General features: G+C 37.6%; 1 protein-coding gene across 4 annotated transcripts in view; it reads right to left on the reverse strand.

Annotated features, from left to right (window-relative positions):
• Positions 1-5,310: 5,310 nt before the first annotated feature.
• Positions 5,311-27,283, reverse strand: part of LOC126299335 (WD repeat-containing protein 7) — a 324,063-nt gene continuing 302,090 nt past the window's right edge. For all 4 annotated transcript variants that reach the window (XM_049991168.1, XM_049991166.1, XM_049991167.1 and 1 more), the window contains 2 exons: positions 19,477-19,581; positions 5,311-7,551 (listed from right to left, as the gene is read on the reverse strand). In XM_049991168.1, the coding sequence (XP_049847125.1) occupies positions 7,369-7,551; positions 19,477-19,581 (288 nt within the window). In that variant the 3' untranslated portion in view covers positions 5,311-7,368. The remainder of the gene's footprint in view (positions 7,552-19,476; positions 19,582-27,283) is intronic.

The following is a 27,283-nucleotide window of genomic DNA, read 5'->3' on the forward strand; positions in this document are numbered from 1 at the left end:
AGAGGCAGACCTGCTGTTCTCAAACCCAGGAAGCAAGAATCACAAGGTCGCTGTCCAGACTTCGAGGCCAAGGCATCCGCATGTTCCGAACGATCCTGTTCCAGACACCCGTACAATCTGCGTAAACGTGTGTAGTGTGAGAGTTTGCAATCCGTGTGTTTATTTCAGCCATGTGCTTACGTGAATGTGTTGTGAAAATTTAGTATTGAAGTTATTGCAAGAGTGCACAATGAAACTAAACCTTTTATTCCACTGGTTACCACAAGAAACTCATTTATTTTATGTTCACTGTTAACTCTACTATTTAGAACCAATTAACCATGTTCATTTTTATTCTAATGTTTGCTATGATAGCGTATGCTACTAATGCTGTAGTAATAGTACCACAGAGTACAGGTGTTTTCTTTGAACCACAACCAGACATGGTAGTTTCAACTACTAATGCAAAACTTGTCCTCAAGTACAATCTGAGTGAAATCCAGCAACAGTTCAATTCTGTAAGAAGAAGCAAATTGATCTAATTCGTTCTGTTAAGGGTAATGATACAATTTTGGTATAATAACTGGATCACAGCCAAAATGCAGATATGTGCTAATTACGAACAAGAGAGTTACTGTTTTTTTAAAGCTTTTGCCACACAAAACTTTAATTTGGTACAAACATGCCTGGTTTGATTTTGGAGGGAGTATCCTTCGTACTGTATTTGGTACTTTAACTAGTCAAGATCTACTGGAAGTTAAAGGCAAAATATTAGCTCTTGAACAACAGTCCAGTACAGATTCAACTAACCTCTTTAATGAAATTATTGTATTAAAGAATATGCAAATAACCATTCCTAACCATACAGTTTTCATTCAAGAGATTGTAAAGCAATTTATTTCACATGATACAAATGCAAATATCCAAGAATTATTCCAAGGATTAGATGCTGTGAGTGGACACTTAGATTTAAATACTCTATTGTTAAGGATTACTGATAGTTTATCAAGTGCTAGAATGGATGCCCTTAACTTAAGAACAGCCTTAGGAAGTAGTCCAAATGATTGAGCAATGTACTACTACATCCAGAACAATTTTTACAGATCCTACCATCAATTGAACGAAAGCTAGATGCAACCTATACTATGATGTACCCTGTTAAATCTCATAATTTATATGATTACTATAAGTTAACCACCACACACTCTTTAATGATTGAAGATGAATCAACTGTTATTGTTTCTATAACCATTGCTAGATCAAAGCATAATTTTAAAATTTATAAGATTTATACTTACTCTGTGAAATGGAGATAGGCAGGTATTCATGTAAAGTACATACTGAATGATTATCTACTGATCAGCAAGGATCGAAGATATTTTGTGTCCCTAAATGAAAATGATTAGCATATGTATAAATGTAGTCATAAGTTAATTTGCCCTGAATCGGCAGTATTCTTAGACAGTAGAGTGTACAGCTGTGAGAAAGAATTGCTTGTGAATCATCCCCCAAGAGATGATTGCCCTAGAATTTTAACGCATCTTTATCATCCATTTCTTAAACTATGTTCTGAAGGTATAATTTTTTCATTTAACTCCACCGTTGATGTCACATTTACATGTAAAAATTATAATACACCTGAGTTACCCTTTACACTCAAACTGAACAATAGTGGATTAATCTTGAATGCCACACATTGTGATTTATCATGTGAACTATTTGAAATGCCTAGTGTATTGCCAATTACATTTCATGCAACTGGACATTTGCATTAACGAGAATGCTATTTGTTTATTACAATGATTCATACATATTAACATATGGAAAGCGTTCCTTATTAAGTTTTTCTGAAGACAGTAATTTAATTACGGATATCCATGAAAAGGTAATTTCTTCCAATAATGAGTTAAACTTCATTGAAGCAGCAAATAGAATTAAGTCCTTCGATCCATCCAGTAACGTTAATGCACACTTGATTGTCAGTAGTGTGTTTTTATTGCTTGTCAACAGCATTTGTCATGTATGAAATTGTCATCCTGAAGGTACACTTCTCTGTACCGAATGTTCCTGTGTCTGCAAATGAAATACAGGTTGCAATGCCTTCTGATGTCACAGATGGCAAAATAGATTCATAACGCCCAGGAGGTCATTTTGAGCCATTTATGGTTGCTCTTTTTCTCTGGGGAGAGTGATGTATGGGTCTACGGATTGCGTGCAACCATACTGTACGTAACATGCGCTCGCCAGCCGACCCGTCTGGAATGCTGCCAATTTGCTTGGTCAGTAGACGTGCGACTGGCCACACTGCGGCGCAGAGTACGCTACTGGCCGCCGTCCGCAGCTCGCAGTATTAACTAGCGAGGTCTTGGGCATGAATATGTCTCTTTTTGTTAGCTTACCATGGAGCCTTTCGATATGACTGTAATTTGGATGTCAGACACAGTGATGATGGGTATGCGTAGCATGCGTGTTATACAATCAGTCTTTGTTAATGAACTTGTTTAAACTTGCTTCTCGTGTTTGCATCTTGCCATACCTCAAGGACCCACTGCTTACAAATCCTGACAAAATATTCGTGTAATCATCATCCGGGGCAACAGTACAAACAAACCCCCTTATACTATTCTACATGCCTGAGGCAGGGATAATCTTACCCCTCTTGCCCTACATGTCATACAGCTGAGCAACCCTCATAACCTACACGTGCAGTCTTTTTTTTCATGTTTTTAACTTTGACAAGTTAATCAATTTTTTAAGTTTGAATACAATTGCCAAGACAAAAATATGGAGTTACTAGGACCATAATTAAAAAAAGATAAAATAAGCACCTATAAAGATTTTTATACCACAGTATAAAAATTATGTACTTTTAAACATGTTTAAGAAATGTACGAACCCTGCAGGCATATCTATAGGATGGCTGCAGGAAGGCACATCAGTCTCCATTAGGGGTTCTCAGTGAAACAGTCTGTGTTCGCGACTGTCAGTATGTACCCAATTCTGTATCGCTCGGATAACTGTGAGACTAATGTGTTGTATCATGGGAAGAACCTCTATTATCTCAAAAGGATTTAGTAACTGGAATTTTGAGAGTAATAATGGTATTGTGTGCCACCTGAATAACATACCATGTAGCAACTGGAATTTTACTAGAATTTTGTCATTTTATGGCAAGAAAGCTTATTTTGAATTTACCCGTGGAGATTTTAATTCATTGTATGGTACTGAGGAAGTTTCATAGCTTTTCTTTTCCAAGAGGAGCAAGGTGCCAACTTTAAAAATATGTAAAATGACTTACCTGAATCTGTGAAATTTTAATTCAGTATAGAGCTCAAAGGACAAGGACGAGTTGTCTTGTTAATCCAAATGAAGAATTTTGTCAACTGAATGCAGATTTAAGTGCATGTCCTTTTCATTTTTCTTGAAACAATAGTCTGTTATTTTTTAGGACAGTAGTTTAGATGTCAGCAAGCAAACAGCAGATCACAGGTAATAAGTTCTGGCTACTTTCTAGTTACTCACAAAAATGGTCAGCTAGCCATTATTGAGTGGGGCAATGAACAATCTTCAGACTTTAAAACCAATGCTGTCCCACAACTTCAAATTGTTACCTTCCATTAAAAGCACATGTGTTCCTCTGTAAGCTCTGATATGGCTACAGATCCAAGGAAACCAAGCCTAAAAGTAATTATCAGTGATCACCACCTAGTTTTGCAGATGAGAAGCCATGTGAGTAAACAAGCATCAAGACTGAACTTGTACCAGGCCGGAATCCAACTGCCATTTATTTAATGTTTCACATGATACATCTTCCTGTCATTCACTAAACGCGCATGGTATAAAATCCTGAGGCTGACTGTGAATTTCACAGTAACTTGTAAAACTCTGATAAAAGTTCTCTCTCATTCAAATAGGTGAAGCCAAATCTGTGAAACTATATCAGCCAGCCACTGTCTCGTTATTCTCTTCAATGTAAGATGCTAAACTTTCAGATAGATGTGTTTGAATTTCACATTCAATTGCAAGCTTCCCTTTTAACTGAAAGTTTTAGCCAGTTTTCTTGCCACAGTTAGGAAAAGGGGCAACATTGCCTTAAGGGTTCTGACTGCCCCCCTCCCTGCCAGCTTTTTAATATAAGCATTTGTTTTGTTGTTATTTTTACATCATACTGTAAAACTCCGGATTCATATCCACAATAGGACATATTTACTACAGTAGATCGTGATGTCTGAGAAGTGACACATATATAGACTGATCAGTGCAGTTTGTGATGTGTGTAACAGTGAGTACTAAGTCTGCATAGTATTCACAAGCTGCTTGCAGTGACAAGATTTAAGGGGCACTGGACTGTGAACATGCTTCATCCTGGAAGAGGGCAGCAGAACTTCCAGAAGTCACAGTTGGCAGAAGTGGGAGAAACTGCTATGGCAACTGTGTTGCTACATGCAGGAGTGATCTGGATAATTTTTAACAGTTTCAGTATTAAAATGCAAAAGACAAGACACTACCACATCATCTTTCCATAGTACATGCAATTCTCTGATATGCAAACTGGCATCAAACCAACCATGGGGCTAATGACCACAATAACAACAGACTATGAGCAATGAAATGCTGAGAGCATCCAAAGCAAACAGTGTTTAAAGTTTGTGAAAGAGCTGTTTGCTCCATGTACTGAATGGTTCTTGCTTAAAAGTGTTAATGCACGAGATGATCCCTGTGTGGTCAGTAGGAGTGTGGTGGGACAAAATCATTACTTATTACACAGGGATGAAAGGCAAATGTAGATCAATGATGGTATTGTTATATAGATACACAACAGTCTAGTTCTGCGAGGAAAGGTGTATGACATCTGTGTGTTTATCCAAATACATATTATAACCCGATACAGAACTCACACAATAACCTGATTAAATCACTTCCACAGTTTTTGATAAGCAGTTACAGGGTCTACTTTACTGACAAATTAAGACACTGTCAGTTTACAAGGTAAGTACGAATTCAATCTTTAACAAAACTACCTTAGTGTGACCACTGAAAATTGTGATCATACAGTTGTTTGCCTCATATAAATATCATCTTTATTTACAGTAATTAACGATATCATCTCGCAAGTGGCTGCAGCAAGGTCAGATTGTGAGACGAGGTTCCAGCTTGTCCTTTTGAATAAATAATGGAAAATATCAACCCACATAATGTGTTAGTGTATGTAACAATTAGCACTAAGTCTGCAGAATATGATCTAGAATTAGCTATTTTTGATGGTGAAAGATAGAAAAGAAAATTTGCAAAAAGTGACCTTTACATGGGACAAAAAAAAGAAAGACTACAGACTTAAGGGATTTTTTTTTAATATTTTGGGATACATAAGGGCATAAACCCAATGAACATCTAAGTACATATTATTGTCAACAATTTGGTAACTCATTGCATCAACAACAAACTTTTTCACACAATCACACTGCAACATTTCTAACACCACCACTTACAGACAGTAAAAATATAACTTAACAAAAATCTGATGATGAAGTAATGGAACACAACTGGTCAAGAAATATTTTCACAACAATCACATATGTGTACGCACACACACACACACACACACACACACACACACACACACACACACACACACATTCATCAGTCAAGTGATATACACCTAAAACAAACCATTAATTACGAGTTATTTGCAAATCCAATTATGTGCCATCAAAACCTTAATTTTTTCATTTTTAGTACGTGCAAATATGTTTTAACAGACAGACAGTAATAAATACTCAAGAATAAAATGAGGAAAAATGACTTGCATGGAGAAATGACAAAATTATTTTGGAATATGCAAGTCTTATTTGCAAAACACTCGTCTGTAATGATTATCATAAGCTGTGCAAATGACAACACTCTCAGTGGAACACAAGGCAACGATAATTTTAAATTAATATATAAATGTTAATACAATAGGTAGGTGAAAATAATAAAATATAGCTGACAATTGCCAGCACAACAAGCTGTCTCTTTCTGTGATGTTTAATAATATCTGTTAACCTAAAACATAAAATTGTAATGGGGATTGCATGTGCCTGTGCGTCTCACAAAAACTGAACTAGGGATAGTTTGTATCCTCATCTTCTTTTTAAATTACTTACAGTGAATTAACTATTATTAAAAAAATGTCACTTTGAAATTAATGGGACTAATATTCAATTTGTGGAATGTACAGGGACACTTCTGAAATGCATACTTAAACACACATTCACCAATACCTTTATGCAACATGTTGATTTGAAAGCTGTGAATTATGAAACAACAGATTTATATTGTATGATATACTGATGGACAACAGCACCACATAACTTAAGTGCTATGCAATGCCTTAGAATTACTGTATAACAGTAAAATCAGTCATCGAATTAATGTATTGTAATCTCGGACCAGATGATAAAGAGATCTCATGTAGCACTTCTCAAAGTACATTATGCAGAATTAATTCTCAATTTGAATTATTTACATTGTTTTATCATTAATCTTCATAGTCATAAACTTTGTATCACCAAAGTACAATGAGTTTCAGGTACGAGTTCGAACACAAGAATTTCTTAACAGTAAGTTTCAAGCCTCACAGATCAAGAAAAAACGATGTTGTCACATTATTAGCAAAGAATATTGGCCTTCCACATATTTGATCATGCTGGATCCTGGTCGACATGGCTGAAGCTCCAGAAGATAAATACATGAAAAACAAACTGATAATCAGTGTTGCTTTTTCTACTGGCAAAAAGCCAATCCTACTATGATTATTACAAACAAAGCTGGAAAACAGAACATTGTACCATATGGTTTGTGTGTGTGTGTGTGTGTGTGTGTGTGTGTGTGTGTGTGTGTGTGTGTGTGACCGTGAGTGTGTGTGTGTGTGTGTGTGTGTGTGTGTGTGTGTGTGTGTGTGTGTGTGTGAGAGAGAGAGAGAGAGAGAGAGATCACACAATCTGAGCTGAAAACCAATGTTTAAATGCATCTATTCACAAATGGAATTTAACAGCAGAACTTTGTACAACAATATATTACTTTATAACAATGAACTTATCACAGCATGTTGTGGGTGGAGTGAACATTACAACTTGGTTAATAAAGATTTTAAAGAATGGATTTGTGATCAATAATTTCAAATTGGCACAAATTTAAAAATCCATACAGGCTAGTGCAAGATCGAAGCTATAATTCAACATTCAATACACAAACTTGTGTTTGAAATATTTCATGCACAGTTTAGCTATTAAAAAGCCAAACAAAGCTTCCATTAATAATCTTGTCACAAACTCCATTCTAAAAGATCTTTTCATAAAGAACCCAATATTCTTTTCCATTCATAAAATATACTGAGTAAACAAATTTTTAGACATTGAATCTTGTTTCAGATCCATCTGCAAGCATCAGGGACACTGTGCGATTATTTATCCACACTAGTTTAGCTAATCGCATTGGGTTCAGGCGCGAAACATCTGGTATTGGTGCTGTCGAATATGATTTCACACATCGGGTCTGTGAATTTCCCAGTCCAAAAATACCTGTTGAAGTCTGTAACAGAAAGCAAATTATATGTATATTGTTTCTGAACATATCTTTCCATAAACAACTTTATAATGGGCAAATATGTAACAGAAACATAACTCCTTGTACTGTTATGGTAGATATAAAGATGTGTGGAGCTAGTGTCAATCAAGGTAAAGCTATCACATGTATGAATGATGAGAGATTGCCAAATTAACAAAGAAGTTCATGTTACACAAATATTGATCAATTTGTAAGGGGATCCATTTGAGCTCATGGAGCATTTTCGTAATGCTCCCATACTGAATGAACCTATCAGTATAAAATGTTGTTGATATACTAATAAAATGATCAACATGTACTTAAAAACATTACTCACTTATCAAGGTCCCCCCCCCCAGCGATGAGGGTCCAATATGGCTGATTATATAAAGATCATAGCCATAAACCCAATTTTTGTCACCAGTGACAACCTTTGAAAGAAAGTCTGAACCATCTTGAAGTAGTTGTTTGAGGTCCCTATATAATTGCAGGCAATGTTACTAGTGACTGTCTTGAAGCAGATGTCTCACAAACTTCACCAATTCCTTCAAATGTACAATTCTTCTGAGGGAATACATTCACCTGTAGCATTACATATCCCCATGGAGTTGCAGTGGTCTTGAATGACTTGTTTACAATATTGTAAAATCTGATCCATCATTTTCTGAAAATTTTCTGCTGTTACGCCAGCTAATGACTAACTTTAACTGTCATCATCAATAGTCAATGTTTGCCCATTTCTGAAATGCTTATACCAGTCATACATCTATATCTGACCTTAAGTGTTATCTACAAAAGCTAGCTTCAACATCTGGTGCAATTCCGCAGTCGTCTTCCCCAAGTAAAAAACTGCAAGCTTAAGGAAACATGACAATAAAAATATTTTCAACAACAACTAACCAAACTACTCAGCTAACAGTCACTTGTCATACTGATTCAAGGAAGGTATATGAGAAGATGCCTACTGGTATTTCAGTGTTGTTGTTGTTGTTGTTGTTGTTGTTGTTGTTGTTGTCTTCAGTGTAAAGACTAGTTTAATGCAGCTCTCCATGCTACTCTATCCTACACAAGCCTCTTCATCTCTGGATAACTACTACAACCTATATAATTTTTGAACCCACTTACTTTGTTCATCCTTTTTTCTTCCTCTTTGATTTATAGCCCCACCTCCTGCATCTCCCTGCCGCCACTTCCCACCACTATTAAACTGGAGATCCCTTGATGTTTCAGAATGTGTCTCCTACCAACTAATCCCTTATTTTTAATCAAGTTATCTTTTCTCCCCAATTCTATTTGGTACTTCCTCATTAGTTACGCTTTCTAGCAACCCAGTCTTCAGCATTCTTCTGAAACACCACATTCCAAAGTTTCTATTCTCTTCTTGTTTGAACTGTTCATCATGCATGTTTCACTTCCATACATGGTTATACTCCAGACAAACAGCTTCAGAAAAGACTTCTTAACACTTAAATCTATATTCGATGTTAACAAATTTCTGTTCTTCAAAACCAGTTTTCTTGCCATTGCCAGTCTACATTTTCTACCCTTTCTACTTCAGTCATCAGTTTTCTGCTGCCCAAATAGCTAAACTCAAATACTACTTTGGTGTATTATTTCCTAATCTAATTCCCTCAGTTATTTCCTGATTTAATCTGACTACATGCCATTACCCTTGTTTTAGTTTTGTTAATGTTGATCTTATATTATTCTTTCAAGACACAGCCCATTCCATTCAACTACTTTCCAGTGTCCTTTGCTGTCTCTGACAGAATTTCAATATCAGCAGCAAAGCCCAAAGTTTTTATTTCCTCTCCCTGAACTTTAATTCCGTTTCCAATTTTTTCTTTTCTTTCCTTGACTGCTTGCTCAGTGTACATACTGACTAACATTGGAGATCAGCAGCAATCTCTGTCTCTCCCCTTCTCAACCAGTACTTCCCTTTCATAACCCTTCCCCCCTCAACTCTTGTAACACCCGTATGGTTTCTGTACAAGTTGTAAATAGACTTTTGCTCCCTGTTTTCTTGCCCTGCTACGTTCAGAGTTTCAAAGAGTGTATTCCAGTAAACATTGTCAAAAGCTTTCGTTAAGTCTACTCACACTCTGGGACATCACATCCTACATGCAAGTGAGCACTGCTGGGTATGTTTGCATAGTATTTTGTAACCATGACTTTTTAAACTGATAGTTCAGTAATATTCACACAAATCACTACCTGCTTTCTTTGGAATTGGGATTATTACGTTCTTCTTGAAAACGGAGGGCCCCATAAATCTTGCACACCAGATGGAATAGTGTTGTCATGGCCAGCTCTCCCAAGGATATCAGTAGTTTTGACAGAAAGCTGCTGATTTAGATCTTTTAGTGCTCTTTCAGATTATCCTCCCAGTATCAAAGTATCAGCTCTCCTATTTCACCAAATATAGCTCCAGTGCTAATCAAGAAACACTGAACCATTGATCACAGTTCAAAATTTCTCTCATTTTTATCAAGCTGGCTTGAAGTTATGCATCCAGTGCATTGTTAGTCTTTAATGTTTTTCTTCACCTTCAAATTTTTTAATACATTTTGCTCTCAACGCAAGCACTACATCAGCATTGCAAAGCTGTGCAAGTGCCACTCATTCTCCACCCCACAGTTCAGCTAACTCAGCCAGCCAGCAGTTCCCTCTCGTTCCATGCGAGACAGCACTCTCTGATTGTGACTCAATGGTGACATGGCCTTACTATGCAGCTAAGGAAACATGCCAGTTAGCTATGTCATGACAACATGAATTATAATTGTGAGTAAAGGAAGCATATAAAGCCTGCTCACACTCTGGGACATCACATCCTACATGCAAGTGAGCACTGCTGGGTATGTGCTACTTGGCTTTACATGCTGAACTTGTGATTGTGTCATTAGGCAAGATAGTACTGGCCATCTTCATTAACTTCTGCCATCCTATGCACAATTTATTCACCCTCTCCTTCGCACAGCACAGTAGAGTGAAGATGATGTGTCCACGGCTGTCCAACAAGCATTGCACGCATTAAAAAAGTCAGGATGCTGATCTCATATCTTCTGCAGTAGACCTAACCTCCTGTGCTGCCATCACAAACTACCCTCCACCACTCTTCCCTTAATGCGAAAAATCAGCCCTGTTCCTAACTGAACACACCACACCAAAAAGCAAGTTAGGAACATTTTGGGTATAATAATTAAAACAAAATGAGTGAAGATAACTACTTACCATATATTTGAGGTGTTAAGCTGTAAATGTGAACATAAGCAAGGGCTGGAGAATGGAAAACATGCAAGTACATATGCGTGTGCACCTGGTGCAACTCTTTCAATTGAATGCCAGCAAAAGAGAGAGAGTTATAACTTTGTAATAATTTTAACTGAGTTGTAATGTGATAGGAAAGCAATTGAAATTTCACATATCATCTCAAAATTAATATACCGAGTGTATTTGTTTGCTTTATATTTTTCAAGATGTAATACCAAGAGTGCCTCCAACACAAAAATAATTGTTCAGCTGTATTTATTTCTGGAGAAATATCATAACCAATCTATTCTGAAGCTGACACACTTTATTATTACGCACCTTGCAGATCAAGAGGAGTAAGCTCACATTACTTTTTGCCCTCAAGCTTATATACAGCACCACTAGGTTCTGCCTCGTGTTTGATTTTCTGGTCATGTCTGTTTTATGTTAACAGTGATGCACAGCTTATGGACAGGTTTAATAATAAAGAGTTGGCTAATATGCACCTCATTTATGGTTTCATCAAATGCAAAAGAAGAATGGCAAAATCTTGGTAGGCTGAGCCATTCCCGCAGCACAGTAATGGTGTACTTCTGGGCATTCAACTGAATTTTCAGTTTATCTTATGCACAATATTTTGACAACCAACCCAGTCATCTTCCTTAGGTGCCTGACTTGCATTGTTACATTTACCCGCAGTCTGATTGGAGTCCAGACAGTGATTACACATAATAGCACAATGACTGGGTCAGTAGTCTAACTTCTGTATGTGAAAACTCGACTGAACACCCAGAAGCACACCATTAATCAATCACACCGAGAAAACCTGAGCGATCCCAAATCATAGTACTTTCGCAACTGTATAATGGTTGTTTCATTTACTCTGTGTTTTGAATTGTATGTTTTGTTTATTTTCACAGAAACAAGTGTAAATGGGTTAACATACTGAATAAATTGTAATTACATGGTTACTCTGAAAGACCACAAGAGACCACGGGTTCCTGAACAACTTCTGAAATTTTGTTGGTGAAATTTAGGTTCACCCTGAATAACGGGCTGCTTAATCTTCTACATCTTCCACCAGCATGGAAGGAGGAATGAATAAAGCACATGTTGTGGAGCGGCTAAGTAAGAAATGTAACACTTGTGTGTCCTTAACCATATCATTCCTGGTGAATTTTCAGGTAACTGAGAGGTTAAGGCTAAGTTAAAGACAGGCTGGAAAGTTTCTGTGGTTCAAATGCAATTCAATCAAACAATCTCTCAGTTTTCAGACATGCTCTTTACTACTAGTCCACCAAGCTCCATGAAGCCCGACATCAGGCTGAGCTGAAGCTAAGATGAAATGGAAAATAGGTTTTAAGGCTGTGGAGGAATGAGATTTAATGTCTTAGTCCTGAATCCAGTACATCACCACCAACAAACTTGCAACAGGGTGGTGATTTAAGATCTTGGTTGGTTAAGATTTTCTACCTGGTCCATAAACAGGTTGATGCACGAGGGTGAGAATGGTCAGTATGCAGTGGTTCTTTTGATGTTAATTGCTCATTTTTTACTGGCTGTGTTTGTCTCTGTAGTTAGTCTTCTGACTGTGATATTGTTGTCATACATAGCTCTTACAACTGTCTCCTACAAAAGCCATTCCATGTGTATTGTTCCAGGCTTGTGCTGGCATCACAATAAGTCAATCCATGGAATGTGAACAACATAAACAGTGAAATGGAGTCCTATTATTCTACACAGGAAATGGCAGATGCAGTACTTTGTTACAGGTTGTTACAGTGACTTGCAGACATGGTACCTTTGTGAGGACAAGGTCCACAATCAACAGTGTGCAGGTTTTTTTTTGTGCAGATTATGTAGCATGCATAAACAGTGGGACCATAAATTATTACAATAACCATGTTTGGGGATATGCAAATACATGAGTGGAATCAAAGCACCAGGTTCACTTAGTATGAATATGTGGGAAGCAAATCTTGCGTGACAGACTCATAGAGCCATAAACATTACCAGACAAACTAACAGATGATCTTCAATCAATCAGTTCTGTGAAGATTCACCAGGAATGACATGTGGCTCAAATTCAGTTCAGATTCGATGTTAAACTGTAGGTCCCCAATCCCCAGTAGGATTACTGGGGTATATTAGGTATACACACAAGATGCTGAAACGACATCCAATTTAAAGACTTGCACCAGTCCACTGAGCCACAAGGAAGAATTATTTCATCTATGTGGCAAATTACTCACAATTTGCACAAAGACAAAGAATGTTGTTTATGGATAGTGGGGTACCACAATTTCCTGTGCCTTGTATGACTACACCTATGACAATTGTTTAATCAGTGAGTGGTTGGTAGGGGTGGTCAGGTACCACAGCTGTACCATTCACCAGACCTTAATCTGTTAGATTTCTGGCTATGGATACATTTAAAGGCATTAGTGTATTCTACACCCATCAACAGTGCGCACATGATACAAAAGCATGTGTGCCTAAAAATTTGAGGTCACACAGGGCTTCTGCAGTACTACCTATAGAGCGAAGCTTACAAGTAGAGGTGATAGAAAGTGAGTCGAAATTTTCCACCAAACTCACTGAAGTTCACTAGAAGAGTGGTCGAGCTTTTATCCACAGGGAGGATTATCAGGTTGTGGCATATTTTGAGACTGCTGATGGCTTTTCTTTCCTCCATCAAGGGTTTTGTGTCATGAGAAAAGTGAGGCAAGGTTGAGAGTGAGTTGAAGCAGGTGGGAGGAGGGTGAGGTTACAGCTGGACCAAGGTACGAACTAGGAGAGACTTAATGTAAGCTTCGGGTCAGTTTTCACCAGATGAATCTATAGGGAATAATTCATTCAATTGCAAGTGATGAATGAAGGAAGGCTCTGACTAAGTACTATGAATATTATCCCTATTTTCCTTACCATATTTTCTTAAGTATTTTTCTATTTTTTTCTATTGCCCAGACAGCCCACAAAATATCTTGGTCTATCCCTATGCTACTCCAACCATCAAAGGTACTGATCATGTAATGTTCCACTTAAACTCATTTATGCAGTCTTTTGTGTGCACTTGATAATCCATTATCCGTCACGTGAAACAATCATGGTTGAATTGTGGCCAAGGGCAAAGATGACCACCTAACAGCTGAGAATGAATCTGAGAACAACAATCAACTTTGGCAAAAGGATCTTCCTCTAACACCAATTTCTCTCAGTTTTGTAGGTAGGAACTGTCCTTGCAACACAGTGTTAGGCCCTGTAATTCCATTACCTTCATCTCGGGACACAGTGATATATTATATTGCAAATCAGACTGATGAAAACCATACATTAAATTAGCATGGTTCAATTGCCCATCCCCACACTAAAGATTGGAAAGAGATGTGATAGATGATATTCCTTAAGTAATTCTTCTGCATTGTTCTCTTCCTGTGTCCTAAAGTGTCATTAGAAGCTAAGTGAACAAAGTTCAACTTCAAACATGATGTCTGTTTAACAGGATGCTTCCGACACCAATTCAAAGAAAAACTCATCCTTCATGGTGCCAACCACACAAGCAATGCAGACACAAATGACATTACATAGCACTCACTTAATTCTTGAACAACGCTAATCTACAAAAATTGATACACCACAATTTAGCATCGCTTTGACAACCTGGACCATCTCTTACAGCGAGATATTGATTCTGCAGTTGTAGGTTATAGTGTAGACACCATTAGTTATGACTCAAGAAACATTCTAGTGCCTGTGGGTAATTCATGAAATATCAGTTGATAGTAGCTTGACATAATCAGCAGGGTGTGACAGCTTGCATTGGCTTTCAAATTCAATGGACCTTCTCCCAACAAAACACTTGTGGGACCAAATGTGTCAATTTATATTTCAGTGGCCAGAATCTGCAGATAATTTACATACACAGTAGTGGGAGTAATGGAATTATATCCTGGGAGCCTACATATTGTAACTGTATGAAAATAATGAACATAAATTTTGGTGGCCTAGTGGATGGAGGGGGAGTAACAAGAAACAAGAAGTAGAGAATGAGCTGCGATAAGCATTCTTCACATGGGACTCAGGCCTTTAACAAGTGTAGAAAATCCCACAGAAAATTGTGGATACATCAAAGGATTTTGTGATATAATACTTGGAGAGGAATGCCATGTAAGCAGCACCAAGTACATGATACTTCTTTACATTGATTAACTGTGGCTGCATGCATTTAACTTTTAGGAAATACACAAGAAAATGATAATTACTGCTCCTGACATGATATAAACACTGCTCTTCTTTCTCAGTGTTTAATAGAACAGGTATTCCCTCCTCATCAACAAGAATCTTGATTCTGGGGTTTACACACAAAAATGGATCACAACAGGTGTATTTCACATTATACTATCACAAACTTGGCAAATTATGTATCAATGATTGCTTTCACTGCCCAAGTGAATAAAACTTGAGGAATGGGGATGGTCCATAACAATGTGCTACAGTATATTGCAAGCTGATCATATACAATGGAATTTGCACAAAAAACTTGGTGGTCATCAACAGATTATTTGAAATAAAAGGAGTAACATGTGGGTAATCTTTTACCATGAACAATAGGCTCACAGTCTTTGAACAGAGCTTGGTCTACACATAGTACGCCAGTGAGAGAAAAGATCATCATTAAATGAATATTCACTAAACCCTGATGAAACAATCAACCCATGAACTAGATTGGCAGCATATTTGCCAGGTACATACACAGATATTATATTACTGGTATAGTAGCCAACAGACTCCATGAAAGAGGTTTTCCTGGGACACTGATCTAGTATAGGAGACTATCTTTGTCGTATAATTAATCAGCCTTTGTTGGTGAAGTGCCAGGAGACTAGTAAGTCACACATTTAGCTTTCCATCTGAGTCTACATTTAATTCGTAAATTCTTTGTGCATTTTTGTGTGCTTGTGAAGTTTAATTCTAAAATTTATTGCATATTTTTGCATTTGAAAGGTATTTTTTTTTTGTAGAGTATTGCATTTTATTAATGGTAATGTGTACATTTGCACATTCTGTAGTGCAGTAGTCATGCATTTGTTTATTTTGGATAGCCAGAAACTGCTGGCCACAGCTCTGCCAGCTGGTAGCCTCCATTGGTGAAGCACTAGGAGATTATCTAGTCACGTATTTAGCTTTTTTGTTTGGCTTCATATTTTAATTCTCAAGCTGGTAGTTGTAGGATGGATAGTGAAAGTGTGCGAGTGCACGCGGATGCAAAAGCAGCTGGCCTCAGTTTGTGAACAGCTGAAGAGCCACTGTCAGATGTCTGCAGGTTGGCATGTCACATGGAGCACCTCAGGTGTCACTTGTTTCACCCATAGGGTCTGCTGTCAAGGCACCTTCCAGTGTACCCGATGCAGAGGATCTGTGCACACTGCAGGGACAGTGGCAATTGTTGCATGGTCTCATCACTCAAGGCGGAGAGTCAATTGGAGGCTGGCCATTTGGCCTCACCCATTCGCTCTGTGAATAGGCTGATAGCTGCTCCTTCAGCAGGCTCTGAGCAGACACACAGGGGGGGGGGGGGGGGGGGGAGGAATAGGAATAGTGCCCAGGGTCAGAAGGAATTCAAATGTGCACTTGGTGAACCTCATCCAAGATGTGGAGGTGGTCTTACCCATGCCTATCAAGAGTGCAGGGTGCAGCAATTCACAAGTTGTTGCTTGTGTAGGAACCAATGACACCTGACACTTGGGTTCTGAGGCAATGGGAGGCTGACAGATGTGATGAAGACTGTTGACCCTACCTGTATGGTTCAAGCGAAGTTCACAACTTGCAGCATTGTATGCAGAGTCGATCGGGATCCTTTGTTTTGGAACTAAGAGGGGCTGTCAATGAGAGGCTCCGTCGATTATGTGATGGTCATGGCTGCAGATTTCTGGACCTGCATTATAGGGTGGAGTGTGGTAGGATTCCCTTTGATAGATCAAGGGTGCACTACAGAAAGAAAGCATCGCTCATGTGAAACTCAACTTGCCCTTTTCTCACATGATATCCTACAAACCATGGATGAAGCACAAAACGTAGATTCCACATCCCTAAATTCCAGAAAGCATTTGACATGGTGCTCCACTGCAGTGTGCTGATGAAGGTCCAAGCATACAGGTTAGGTTCTCAGATATGTGAGTGGCTCAGAGATTTTTTAAAGTAACAGAACCCATTTTGTTGTCCTTGATGACAGGTGTTCAACAGAGACAAGGTTAGGGTGAACAGCACTTTACGGTAGTCTGCTGATGACACTGTGGTGTATGAGAAGATGTTGTCACTGAGTGACTCTAGGACTATGTAAGATGACTTAAGACAGAATTTCTAGTTGGTGTGATACATGGTAGATTGCTCTAAATGTAGAAAAATGTAACTGAATGTTGATGAGTAGGAAAAACAATCCTGTGACATTTGAACATAGCATTAATAGAGAGCTGCTTTACAGAGTCACACTAATTAAATATCTTGGTGTAGCACTGCAAGGCAATATGAAGTGGTATAATGTCATCAGCTTTGTAGTAGGGAAGGCGAATGTTTGACCTAATTTTATTGGAAGAATTTTTGAAAAATGTAGCTTATCCATAAGGGAGACAGAATGCTAGTGTGACCCATCCTTGAGTACTGTTCGAGTGTTTGGAATCCCCATGCGTCAGATGAAAGGAAGACATTGAAACAATTGGATCTGTTACCTGTAGGTTAGATCAGCAAGCAAGTATTGCGGAGATGCTTCATGAACTCAAATGCAAAACACGACTCCAGAATGATTCTGCTGCCACCAACACACAATTCGCGTAAGTAGGAAGAAGACAAGATGCAGGAAATTAGAGCGCCTATGAAGGTTTTAAGATAGTCATTTTTCCTTTCTTCTACTTTTGAGTGGAATAGGAAAGGAAATGACTTGCCATTGTTCACGGTACCCTCCTCCATGGACCGCATCGACAATTGTGGAGTTTGTTTGTAGATGTCTACGAAGAATCAGAGTTAGTTGTGCTCACATTCCATGGATGATTTGCAATATTAATTGTAATGATCACAGTTTGGATTTCAAAAGAGTTGCTCAGAGAGCCATTCACACGTTCACTCAACAAATTTCACAAGCATTAAGAAACAAAATAGCATTAGTTGGCATTTTCTCTAACCTAAGGCATTTGAACGTGTGAATCACAATATTCTCTGAGGTAAATTAAAGTTTTATGCAACTGATGGTATGGCGGATACTGTCACATCTAACTAAAAGAATGCAGAAAGTTGTCCTTAGTAATTCAACCAACGTAATCAGATGGTGGGGGGATTCTTCTGACTGGGGAGAAATCACAGATGTGGTTCCTTAAGACTCAACCTTGGGTCCGCTGTTGTTCCTCATACATGTAAATGATCTTCCATCTAATATACAACAAGCAGAAGTAATTATTTTTGTGAATGACACTAGTATTGTAATCAAAGCACAAATGCAGCAACAGATGAAATGGTAAACAATGTTCTTAAAAGTATCAATGACTTATTTTCTGCTAATGATCTACCATTCATTTTCAAAAAGATGCAACATGTCCAGTTCTGTACACCTCCAAGTACTATACCAATGATAAGTGTAACACATCATGAGGAAACAACAGAGTGGAAACTTCAAAAATTTCAGCTGGCAATACTGATGAGAATTTAAACAGGAAAGAATATATTGTGAAACTTCTAGAACAATTTAGTTCAGCCACATGTGCACTTTGAATCATGGTAAATACTGGGGAGATAAAAATCAGTAAGTTGACGTATTTCGCATATTTTCATTCAATAATGTCATATGGAATAATGTTCTGAGTTAACTCATATAAAAATAAAAGTCTTCACTGTCCCAATGAAGTTTGTTGTAAATAATCAGCTGCAGTTCAAAAGGAAAATACTGTACATAATTATAATACCAGAAGTAAAAAAGACATTTATTACTGCACATTAAGGCTGTCTCTAGCACAAAAAGGAGTGTACAATGCTGCAACCAAAATTTTTGATCACTTGCCCAGTGATACAAAATGTCTGAAATGTCTGACAGACAGAAAAGTGAAACCTGAAAAGAAACTGAGAAAGTTTCTCCTTGACGTCTTGTCCTACTCCATAGAAGAATTTCTATTATTGTAAGTTGTAAAAGGTGCCGGGTAGGAATAACTAACTCATTTCTATTTATAAGAAAAAAGTCAACTGTAGCCATATTCACAAATTAATTTGTTGTTTGAAAGTGAAACAAACATAGCTTTCAATAATATGAAACTTAACACCAATAGTGTAGGCACAGTTCATAGTGCGACTATGTAAATATAATTTGGAAAATACACAGACTGTTGGAAGGTATTTATTTTAGTGAAGATACTGTAAATGAAATTGAACCAAAACAAAGACTGGTTCCCCTTGGTCAGTGTACAAAGTAGCTGTCACAGTCTTCATGGCTCTATCTTGCATCAGTTCTTATGTTTCAGCTTCAAACCCAAAATAACTGATTATGTGAACGAAAATGATTTAAGTGAAAAACTGAAGTCTTGGAGTTTCATTGGAAATGTTATCTAATGACATGAATAAATCATTACTTCCATTTCTTACTAAAGTTAGAACTAAACTAATGTAATCAACTGTGCAACATACCTGCCAAAATGAAAGCCTGTTCTCACTGCAACTGTAGGTGGCTAAGTATTTTCCATCTGGTGAGAATGTGTTGGCAGTAACTGCTGCTCCATGAGCTGGAATCATCTGTGAAATGAAGAATATTCAGGTAATAAAAGAATGCAGCAAAAGTAAGTAATTTTAATCTCTGTGAGTTTCAACTGAAACAGTTTTAATAAGAGTACAACAGGTAGAAATTCTTGCAACGTTTTGGTCGTATGGATAGAATGATTTACAGACGAATTACAGGATACAATGAGGCATCTTTCTACCCTCTTTGCTCTCCTTGTCATTTTTTATTTATTTCAGGCACTAGAAAATAGATACAGTGACCAATGTGCTAGCATAATTAGAACACACATTGAAAATTAAATTACAACTTTGTTTCCTACTTATACTTGAGAGTCAGAGCTACATATATCATCTTCTACTGATTAAAAAGGGTGACTTTCATGAAATTTCTGGAAGTGAGATAATTACATACACTATTTGCTGTCAAGTTTGGATTCCTTTTGTTGTACACTCCAAAAACACCAGATATACAACTAAGTTTACTTTTTATTTATTGATTTGTTTACCCTGGTAAGATTATCACCATCAGGCCCTCTCTTACATTTAATCCAGGCTACCAACTGCATGTAGACCACTTCCTGGTATTACAATGCCCCAAGTTCACAGAAGCCATTCCACTAAGTTCCGATATACTGGATGTAACATATGTTTTCATTATTGCAGCAATGTTGCTGGTTTTTGGGTTTACTGACATGGCATGCAACAAATGACCTATTTTATCCAGAAAAATGTCATAGAAATTTCAGGCCAACACTTGAACATGCCAGTCCAACAAATCAACCTTCTATTCACTGAATCATGATGCCAAAAGCCTTGTTTTATGGGTGGAAGGAAGCTCATAAACTTATTTGTTTATTTGTTAAGACACCTCAGTTTCTCATGTCGTATAGTAGGAAGGAAAAGTTATCACGCAAATGGGGAGAACATCATGTCACGCAGGTACATTCATTGTTTTCAAAATAGTATTCATATCTGACAATGATCTGGCTGTTCACTTGAAAACTTTTTCTTCATAATTTATTTATTTATTCTGTAATAATTACAGCCTACATTTTTGATAACTAAAGAGGCCCTACAATCCCACACATCTGTACTGAACCACTACTTTTATAATAATTTTTACTACTGGTTACACATTATTTTTTAAAAAGAAGGAATTTCTTCTACTACATTAAAATACTACTGGTACATTAGCCGACTGTAAATACAACTGCCATTAAAACTTCTACTAATAGACATTTTGTATCACTGGGCAAGTGATCAAAAATTTTGGTTGCAGCATTGTGCACTCCTTTTTGTGCTAGAGACTGCCTTAGTGTGCAGTAAGCCTCGGACACATGAAAACATTTCAGCAGCAATTCCAACATGTCAATTGATACAGTGGTTCACTGAACCACACAAACCACATTTCTGAAATCACTCACTCAAATGCGACAGGCAGTCTTCTGGACTATTTCCTTTGTCAGTGATTATGATTAACCATTTTGTATTCCATATGATATCCAGTGTCGGATCTGCACTTAGTTTTTGCTACATTGTTGGATCTAAGAGGTCCTGGGTCTACTCTCATTACCTTTGGTCTTCATTACGATGGTGTCATTTCCCTTTTTGGCAGGCAGTACCAATATACTTTTGTCAGCTTTAAGGTTCTGAATAGCTTGTACTTCTTCTTTCTTCACTTTGCAAACTGGTGGTTTTGCTCTGCACAGTATCCTGGCTGTTTCAGTGCGTATTTCCTCTGCTCTTTCACAAGGAAGGGTCCAAATGGCTGCTTCGGTATTAGCAATAATGTCCTCCATAGGTATAGTTCTCAGGGTGATAGTGCTATCATCTAATTGTTAAAAAATTAGAGTCTTAAATCCCCCCCCCCCCCCAATTCCCCAAGTTGAGGAGGAAATTATATGTTCTTATGATGTTGTTATACCAGTGTTGGAAACATCCCAGTCAATTTTCCACAGTTTCAAAATGAGATAAAATTTTTTCTCCATATTAGCCTCAGTTCCAAGAACTGTACAATTGCATTTGATTACCTTTCTCTAGCTCAAAGGGTGTTTTATTTCCCACTTTTTAGGTTCCCAGAATAACTAACAATGCATCAGTATTGTGGATAAGAAGCCTGTCAACCTCAGTAGAACATATCTACAGGCTTATACATTCAAAATACACTGCACAACAGTAACTAATATACTTCCTTGCAGATAAAAACTGTGAGACTTGAACCTCAAACCTTGTCTTCAATAGGAAATGCTCTTAGATGCCCTCACAGCTTCACTTCTGTCATCATGAAAAGGTCGTGGGTGTCTGAATAGCTCAGCCCTCAGTAAGAGCATTTTCCACTAAAGGCAAGATTCCCAGTTTGTGTTTCAGTCTGACACACAGTTTTGAACAGCCAGAAAATTCCAAAACAGCACACAGTCTGTTACAGAGTGAAACATTCATTCTGGGCATTAAATATAGAATGTTGGTTTAGCCAACAGCTTTTAGGAGAGTTGAAACTGTCCCAGTGTAATTTTAATAATTTGATGCACTGCCTTTCCCTTTTTCTGCTTGCTTATCCTATTTCCCATGGGAAGTTACAGCATTCCTATGTGAACACACATAGATATCTGATTACTATACTTGATGTAATCATCACATCAACAACTTATAACAGGATGTCTTGACAACTTGCCAACTGACAAAGGGTACAACATTTTTTGTGATGCTAACGTTTGCAATCTAAGCACTACAACTGTCTTTGACAATTCTTCTTGAGTCGCAGCTTACAGAGAACAGCTTAATAGCACTGCTCCACTAATGTTGCCACTATCCTGTAAATTTTATAGTATGGGCTCCATGTTACACCCCAAACTCTGGTTTGACACTGGGTGTCTTTCATGGCAAAGGTTCGACACTGGGTATCTTCCATGGCAATAATGCCTTGAGCAGTAATACAGCACCTCTGAACACTCCGACTCGGTCAGCTGAAGAATACCAGTGACCGGAAGCTTTCAAATACACATACGTTACAAATTGTTATGGCTAGATTTGTAGTGTTGTCCATTGCCAGTAAGATACCGTTATTTATTGGATCTTCTGCTGATCTTCCTCTGCTATAGCCATACTGGTCAGGGCACACAGAATGTGGGACATCACAGTTTGGCAATATTATGTCAAACAGATTATCAAATATCTTACCCTGAACATTTATGAGACAAATGATTATGTAGGATTTGGGTATAATTGTATCCTTGACCTGCCCTTTATTAATAATCACCACTAAATTATTTTTCTTAGGTGTAGTTTTTTCCTTACATGTGGCACTTCTACAGTTCACACAGATACATCTCTATTTGATCAATTAAGACATGCATTAGTTTGAAAGGAATCTCACCTGGTTCTGAAAACTCTTTTCTTTTCGGCTCTAAAATTGTTAATAGTATTCTTCAGGGATCTATTTCTAGGATAATCAACACAAATTACCCCATTTTTCAATTTTCATCATGCATAACTCTTCTTTCATGGAGTGGCTAACATGTCTAGATATCTGAAGTCTTGAAATCTTTCTTCTTGGATAGAGCCTTCTTCCTTGTCTTGTTTTATAGTGTAATTTATGCAGAATCTTGAGCCTAATACAAGGTGCTCTCCTAGAAGTATATGTCACAGTATCATGTACAATTTGCCGTGAGCTGTGCTGCAGGCAGTGTGACGCGGTAGTTAGCGTTGCTGACCGGCGTGTTGCTGGTCACCAGCTCAAACCCGACAACCAGAAATTATTTGTTATTAAGTATTCATCATTTCTGGACGGTTCTCAAATTATGTTGTGTTTGTATATTCTGGAATGTTTTTGAGCTTTGTTTAAACAGTAGCACTCTCGATTCAGTAGCTCAATCCTCTTTTCTGTCCGTTGGTGCTCATAATAAAAATGCTTTCGTGCTACAAATTGAACTTCAATTATGACCCTGCTTCTTGATTTTGACTTTATTGTAGTGAAGACATGATGTCATTTTCTGGAGACACTGGGTACTTTAAAACATCTATATCATCATGGCTCCAATTAGGCAACACAAAAGCTGTCGCCAACACTGTTAGAGATCAGAATACAAACAGAGCATTGTTTGTCTGTATATTAAGAAAACCAGTGGACTCCAAAATATCAACATGTCAGCAGCACATCTGGCACCCATCTCAGTGTTATCCAGAGCCACTGGTCATGACCTGACAAAATGACAAAGGATTTGACAGAGCTGTCAAATACAAGAAGTGGGATGACATGATGAGTTTGACAAATGTATACTATTACTTGGATGACACAGTCCATCGGTGGTTCAAGAACAATGGAGAGAAGGTTGACAGCTGGGACAAATTCCAGGCTGGAGGGGGGGGGGGGGGGGGAGAAAAGAGGACAATCAGCAACAAGACCACTTAGTGTGAGAACAATTTAAAAGCAGGGCAACATCATGGGGAAATGACACAGTCATACATACAGAATATCTGGATTCTATGCCACATTGTGTGTCCAAATATAACAAAACATAACAAAATCTCACACCTGATGAAAGGAATCACATAAGATTAGATTAGATTAATACTTGTTCCATAGATCATGAATACGACACTTCGTAATGATGTGGAACGTGTCAGGTTAATAAAAGATGTCTGTACAAGAAATTACATTACACGAAATATTGCATGACACTAATGATTAAGGTTTTTTTTTTTTACTTAGTTTATATCTAAAAATTCAGCCAATGAGTAGAAAGAGTTGTCATCTAGAAATTCTTTTAATTTATTTTTAAATGTTAGTTGGCTATCTGTCAGGCTTTTGATGCTGTTTGGTAGGTGCCCAAAGACTTTTGTGGCAGCATAATTTACCCCTTTCTGTGCCAAAGTCAGATTTAACCCTGCATAGTGAAGATCATCCTTTCTCCTGGTGTTATAGGTATGCACACTGCTATTACTTTTGAATTGGGTTGGATTATTATCAACAAATTTCATAAGGGAATATATATACTGTGAGGTTACTGTGAGGATCCCTAGATCCTTAAATAGATGTCTGCAGGATGACCGTGGGTGGGCTCCAGCAATTATTCTGATTACACGTTTTTGTGCAATGAATACTTTTCTACTCAACGATGAATTACCCCAGAATATGATGCCATACGAAAGCAGTGAATGAAAGTAGGCATAGTAAGCTAATTTACTGAGATTCTTATCACCAAAATTTGCAATAACCCTAATAGCATACGTAGCTGAACTCAAGACGTTTCAGCAGACCATCAATGTGTTGCTTCCAGTTTAACCTCTCATCAATGGACACACCTAAAAATTTTGAAAATTCTACCTTAGCTACAGACTTCTGTTCAAATTCTATATTTATTACTGGAGTTGTGCCATTTACTGTACGGAACTGTATATACTGTGTTTTACCAAAATTTAAAGAGAGTCCGTTTGCTGAGAACCACTTAATAATTTTGTGAAAAACATCATTTACAATTACATCACTTAGTTCTTGGTTTTTGGATGTTATTACTATACTTGTATCATCAGCAAAAAGAACTAACTTTGCATCTTCATCAATGTGGAATGGTAAGTCATTAATGTATATCAAGAACAGTAAAGGACCTAAGACCGAACCCTGTGGGACCCCGTGCTTGATAGCACCCCAGTTTGAGGAATCAGCTGTTGTTTTAACATTACACGAACCACTTATTTCAAGTTTCTGCATTCTTCCAGTTAAGTATGAATTAAACCATTTGTGCACTGCCCCACTCAAACCATAATGATTTAGCTTATCTAAAAGAATTCCATGATTTACACAATCAAAGGCCTTTGAGAGATCACAAAAAATACCAATGGGTGATGTCCGGTTATTCAGAGCATTTAATATTTGATCAGTGAAAGCATATATAGCATTTTCTGTTGAAAAGCCTTTCTGAAAACCAAACTGACATTTTGTTAGTACTTTATTTTTACAAATATGGGAGGCTACTCTTGAATACATTACTTTCTCAAAAATTTTTGATAGAGCTGTCAGAAGAGAGATTGGGCGGTAGTTGTTGACATCCGACGTATCCCCCTTTTTATGCAATGGTTTTACAATGGCATATTTCAGTCTATCAGGGAAAACACCCTGCTCTAAAGAGCTATTACATACGTGGCTGAGAATCCTACTTATCTGTGGGGAACAAGCTTTAAGTACTTTGCTGGAAATGCCATCAATTCCGTAAGAGCTTTTACTTTTCAGTGAGTTTATTATTTTACTGATTTCAGAGGGAGAGGTTGGTGGAATTACAGTTGTTTCAAACTGCGCAGGTATGGCCTCTTCTATTAATAGCCTTGCCTATTTTAGTGAAGATCTAGATCCTATTTTCTCCACAACACTTAAAAAATGATTATTCAAAATATTTTCAATTTCTGATTGTTTGTTAGTGCACTTGTCATTCAGTTTTATTGCACTAAAGTCTTCCTGTGCTCTTGGTTGCCCTGTTTCCCTTTCAATAATATTCCAAATTGCTTTAATTTTATTATCAGAGTTACTGATCTCAGACATGATACACATGCTTCTGGACTTTTTAATAACTTTTCTTAGTACCGCACAATAGTTTTTATAATATTGAACAATTTCGGGGTCAGTACTCCCTCTTGCTGTTAGATACAGTTCTCTTTTACGGTTGCAAGATATTCTTATTCCTTTAGTTAGCCAAGGTTTTTTATATGTTTTCTTGGAATTATGTTTAACTATTTTCTTGGGAAAACAATTTTCAAATACCCTTAAAAATGTATTGTGAAATAAGTTATATTTCAAGTTTGCATCGGGTTCCTTATACACTTCATCCCAGTCTAGCTGCTGTAGGCTTTCCCTAAAGTTTGCAATATTTATATTGTTAATTGAACGCACTGCTTTGAAAGTCTGATTTATTATACTGCATGGAGCTATGTCATGTACTGTAACAAGCTGTGCACTATGATCTGAAAGACCATTCTCAACAGGATAAGCATTTATGTCCTTAAACTTATCTTGGTCTATAAAAAAGCTCTTTTGGTAATTGATGTCATAAGAACCAAGGAGTTCATAAGGTGGCAGTAGTGCACTGAGGAAATGCAACAGAAAAGAAATGGATGAAATAAGTCTGTCTGACAACTTAAAGTGGCCCTTAAGGCACTCGTGGAGAAAGAAGAAGAAGAAGAAGAAGAAGACCACCACCACCACATCTGTCTCACCCACCAACAAGTACAAGAAGAAATACAACAGTTCATGGCAACCAGAACTATCAAGCCAATAAGCAAGACAGAGCAGCAATGAACGTCGAGTTAATAGAGAATGAGGATACGGAGGTGTATCGATCTTTAGCATCAATATCCACCACCAGTTGAACATGTCAGGGAGAATGAACTCTGTCAATTTGGACTGGCATCTGACTAACACTTGACACAACTGACACCTCAGCCAAGTATAAAGCCTCATAGAAAAAATACACATTTGGTGGACAGAGGCCAACATGCCAGTGTGCTTACACTCTGGATGCATTGGACATGTAGTACGCTACTGCAGAGAAAGAAGCACAGTTTCTGACATCACAACAGTCCTCTTCATGCCAGTCAGTTGCAAATGATTATAGCTAAACTGTTGGACCATTATCATACCCTGGATGAGTTTGCTCCCCAACATACTGCAGCTGCTCCCCCTCGTTGTACAGAGATACCAGCTGCTCGCATAGATACTGAATTCTGAAAT

Source organism: Schistocerca gregaria, chromosome X (genome assembly GCF_023897955.1).
Source record: "Schistocerca gregaria isolate iqSchGreg1 chromosome X, iqSchGreg1.2, whole genome shotgun sequence".
NCBI lineage: Eukaryota > Metazoa > Arthropoda > Insecta > Orthoptera > Acrididae > Schistocerca > Schistocerca gregaria.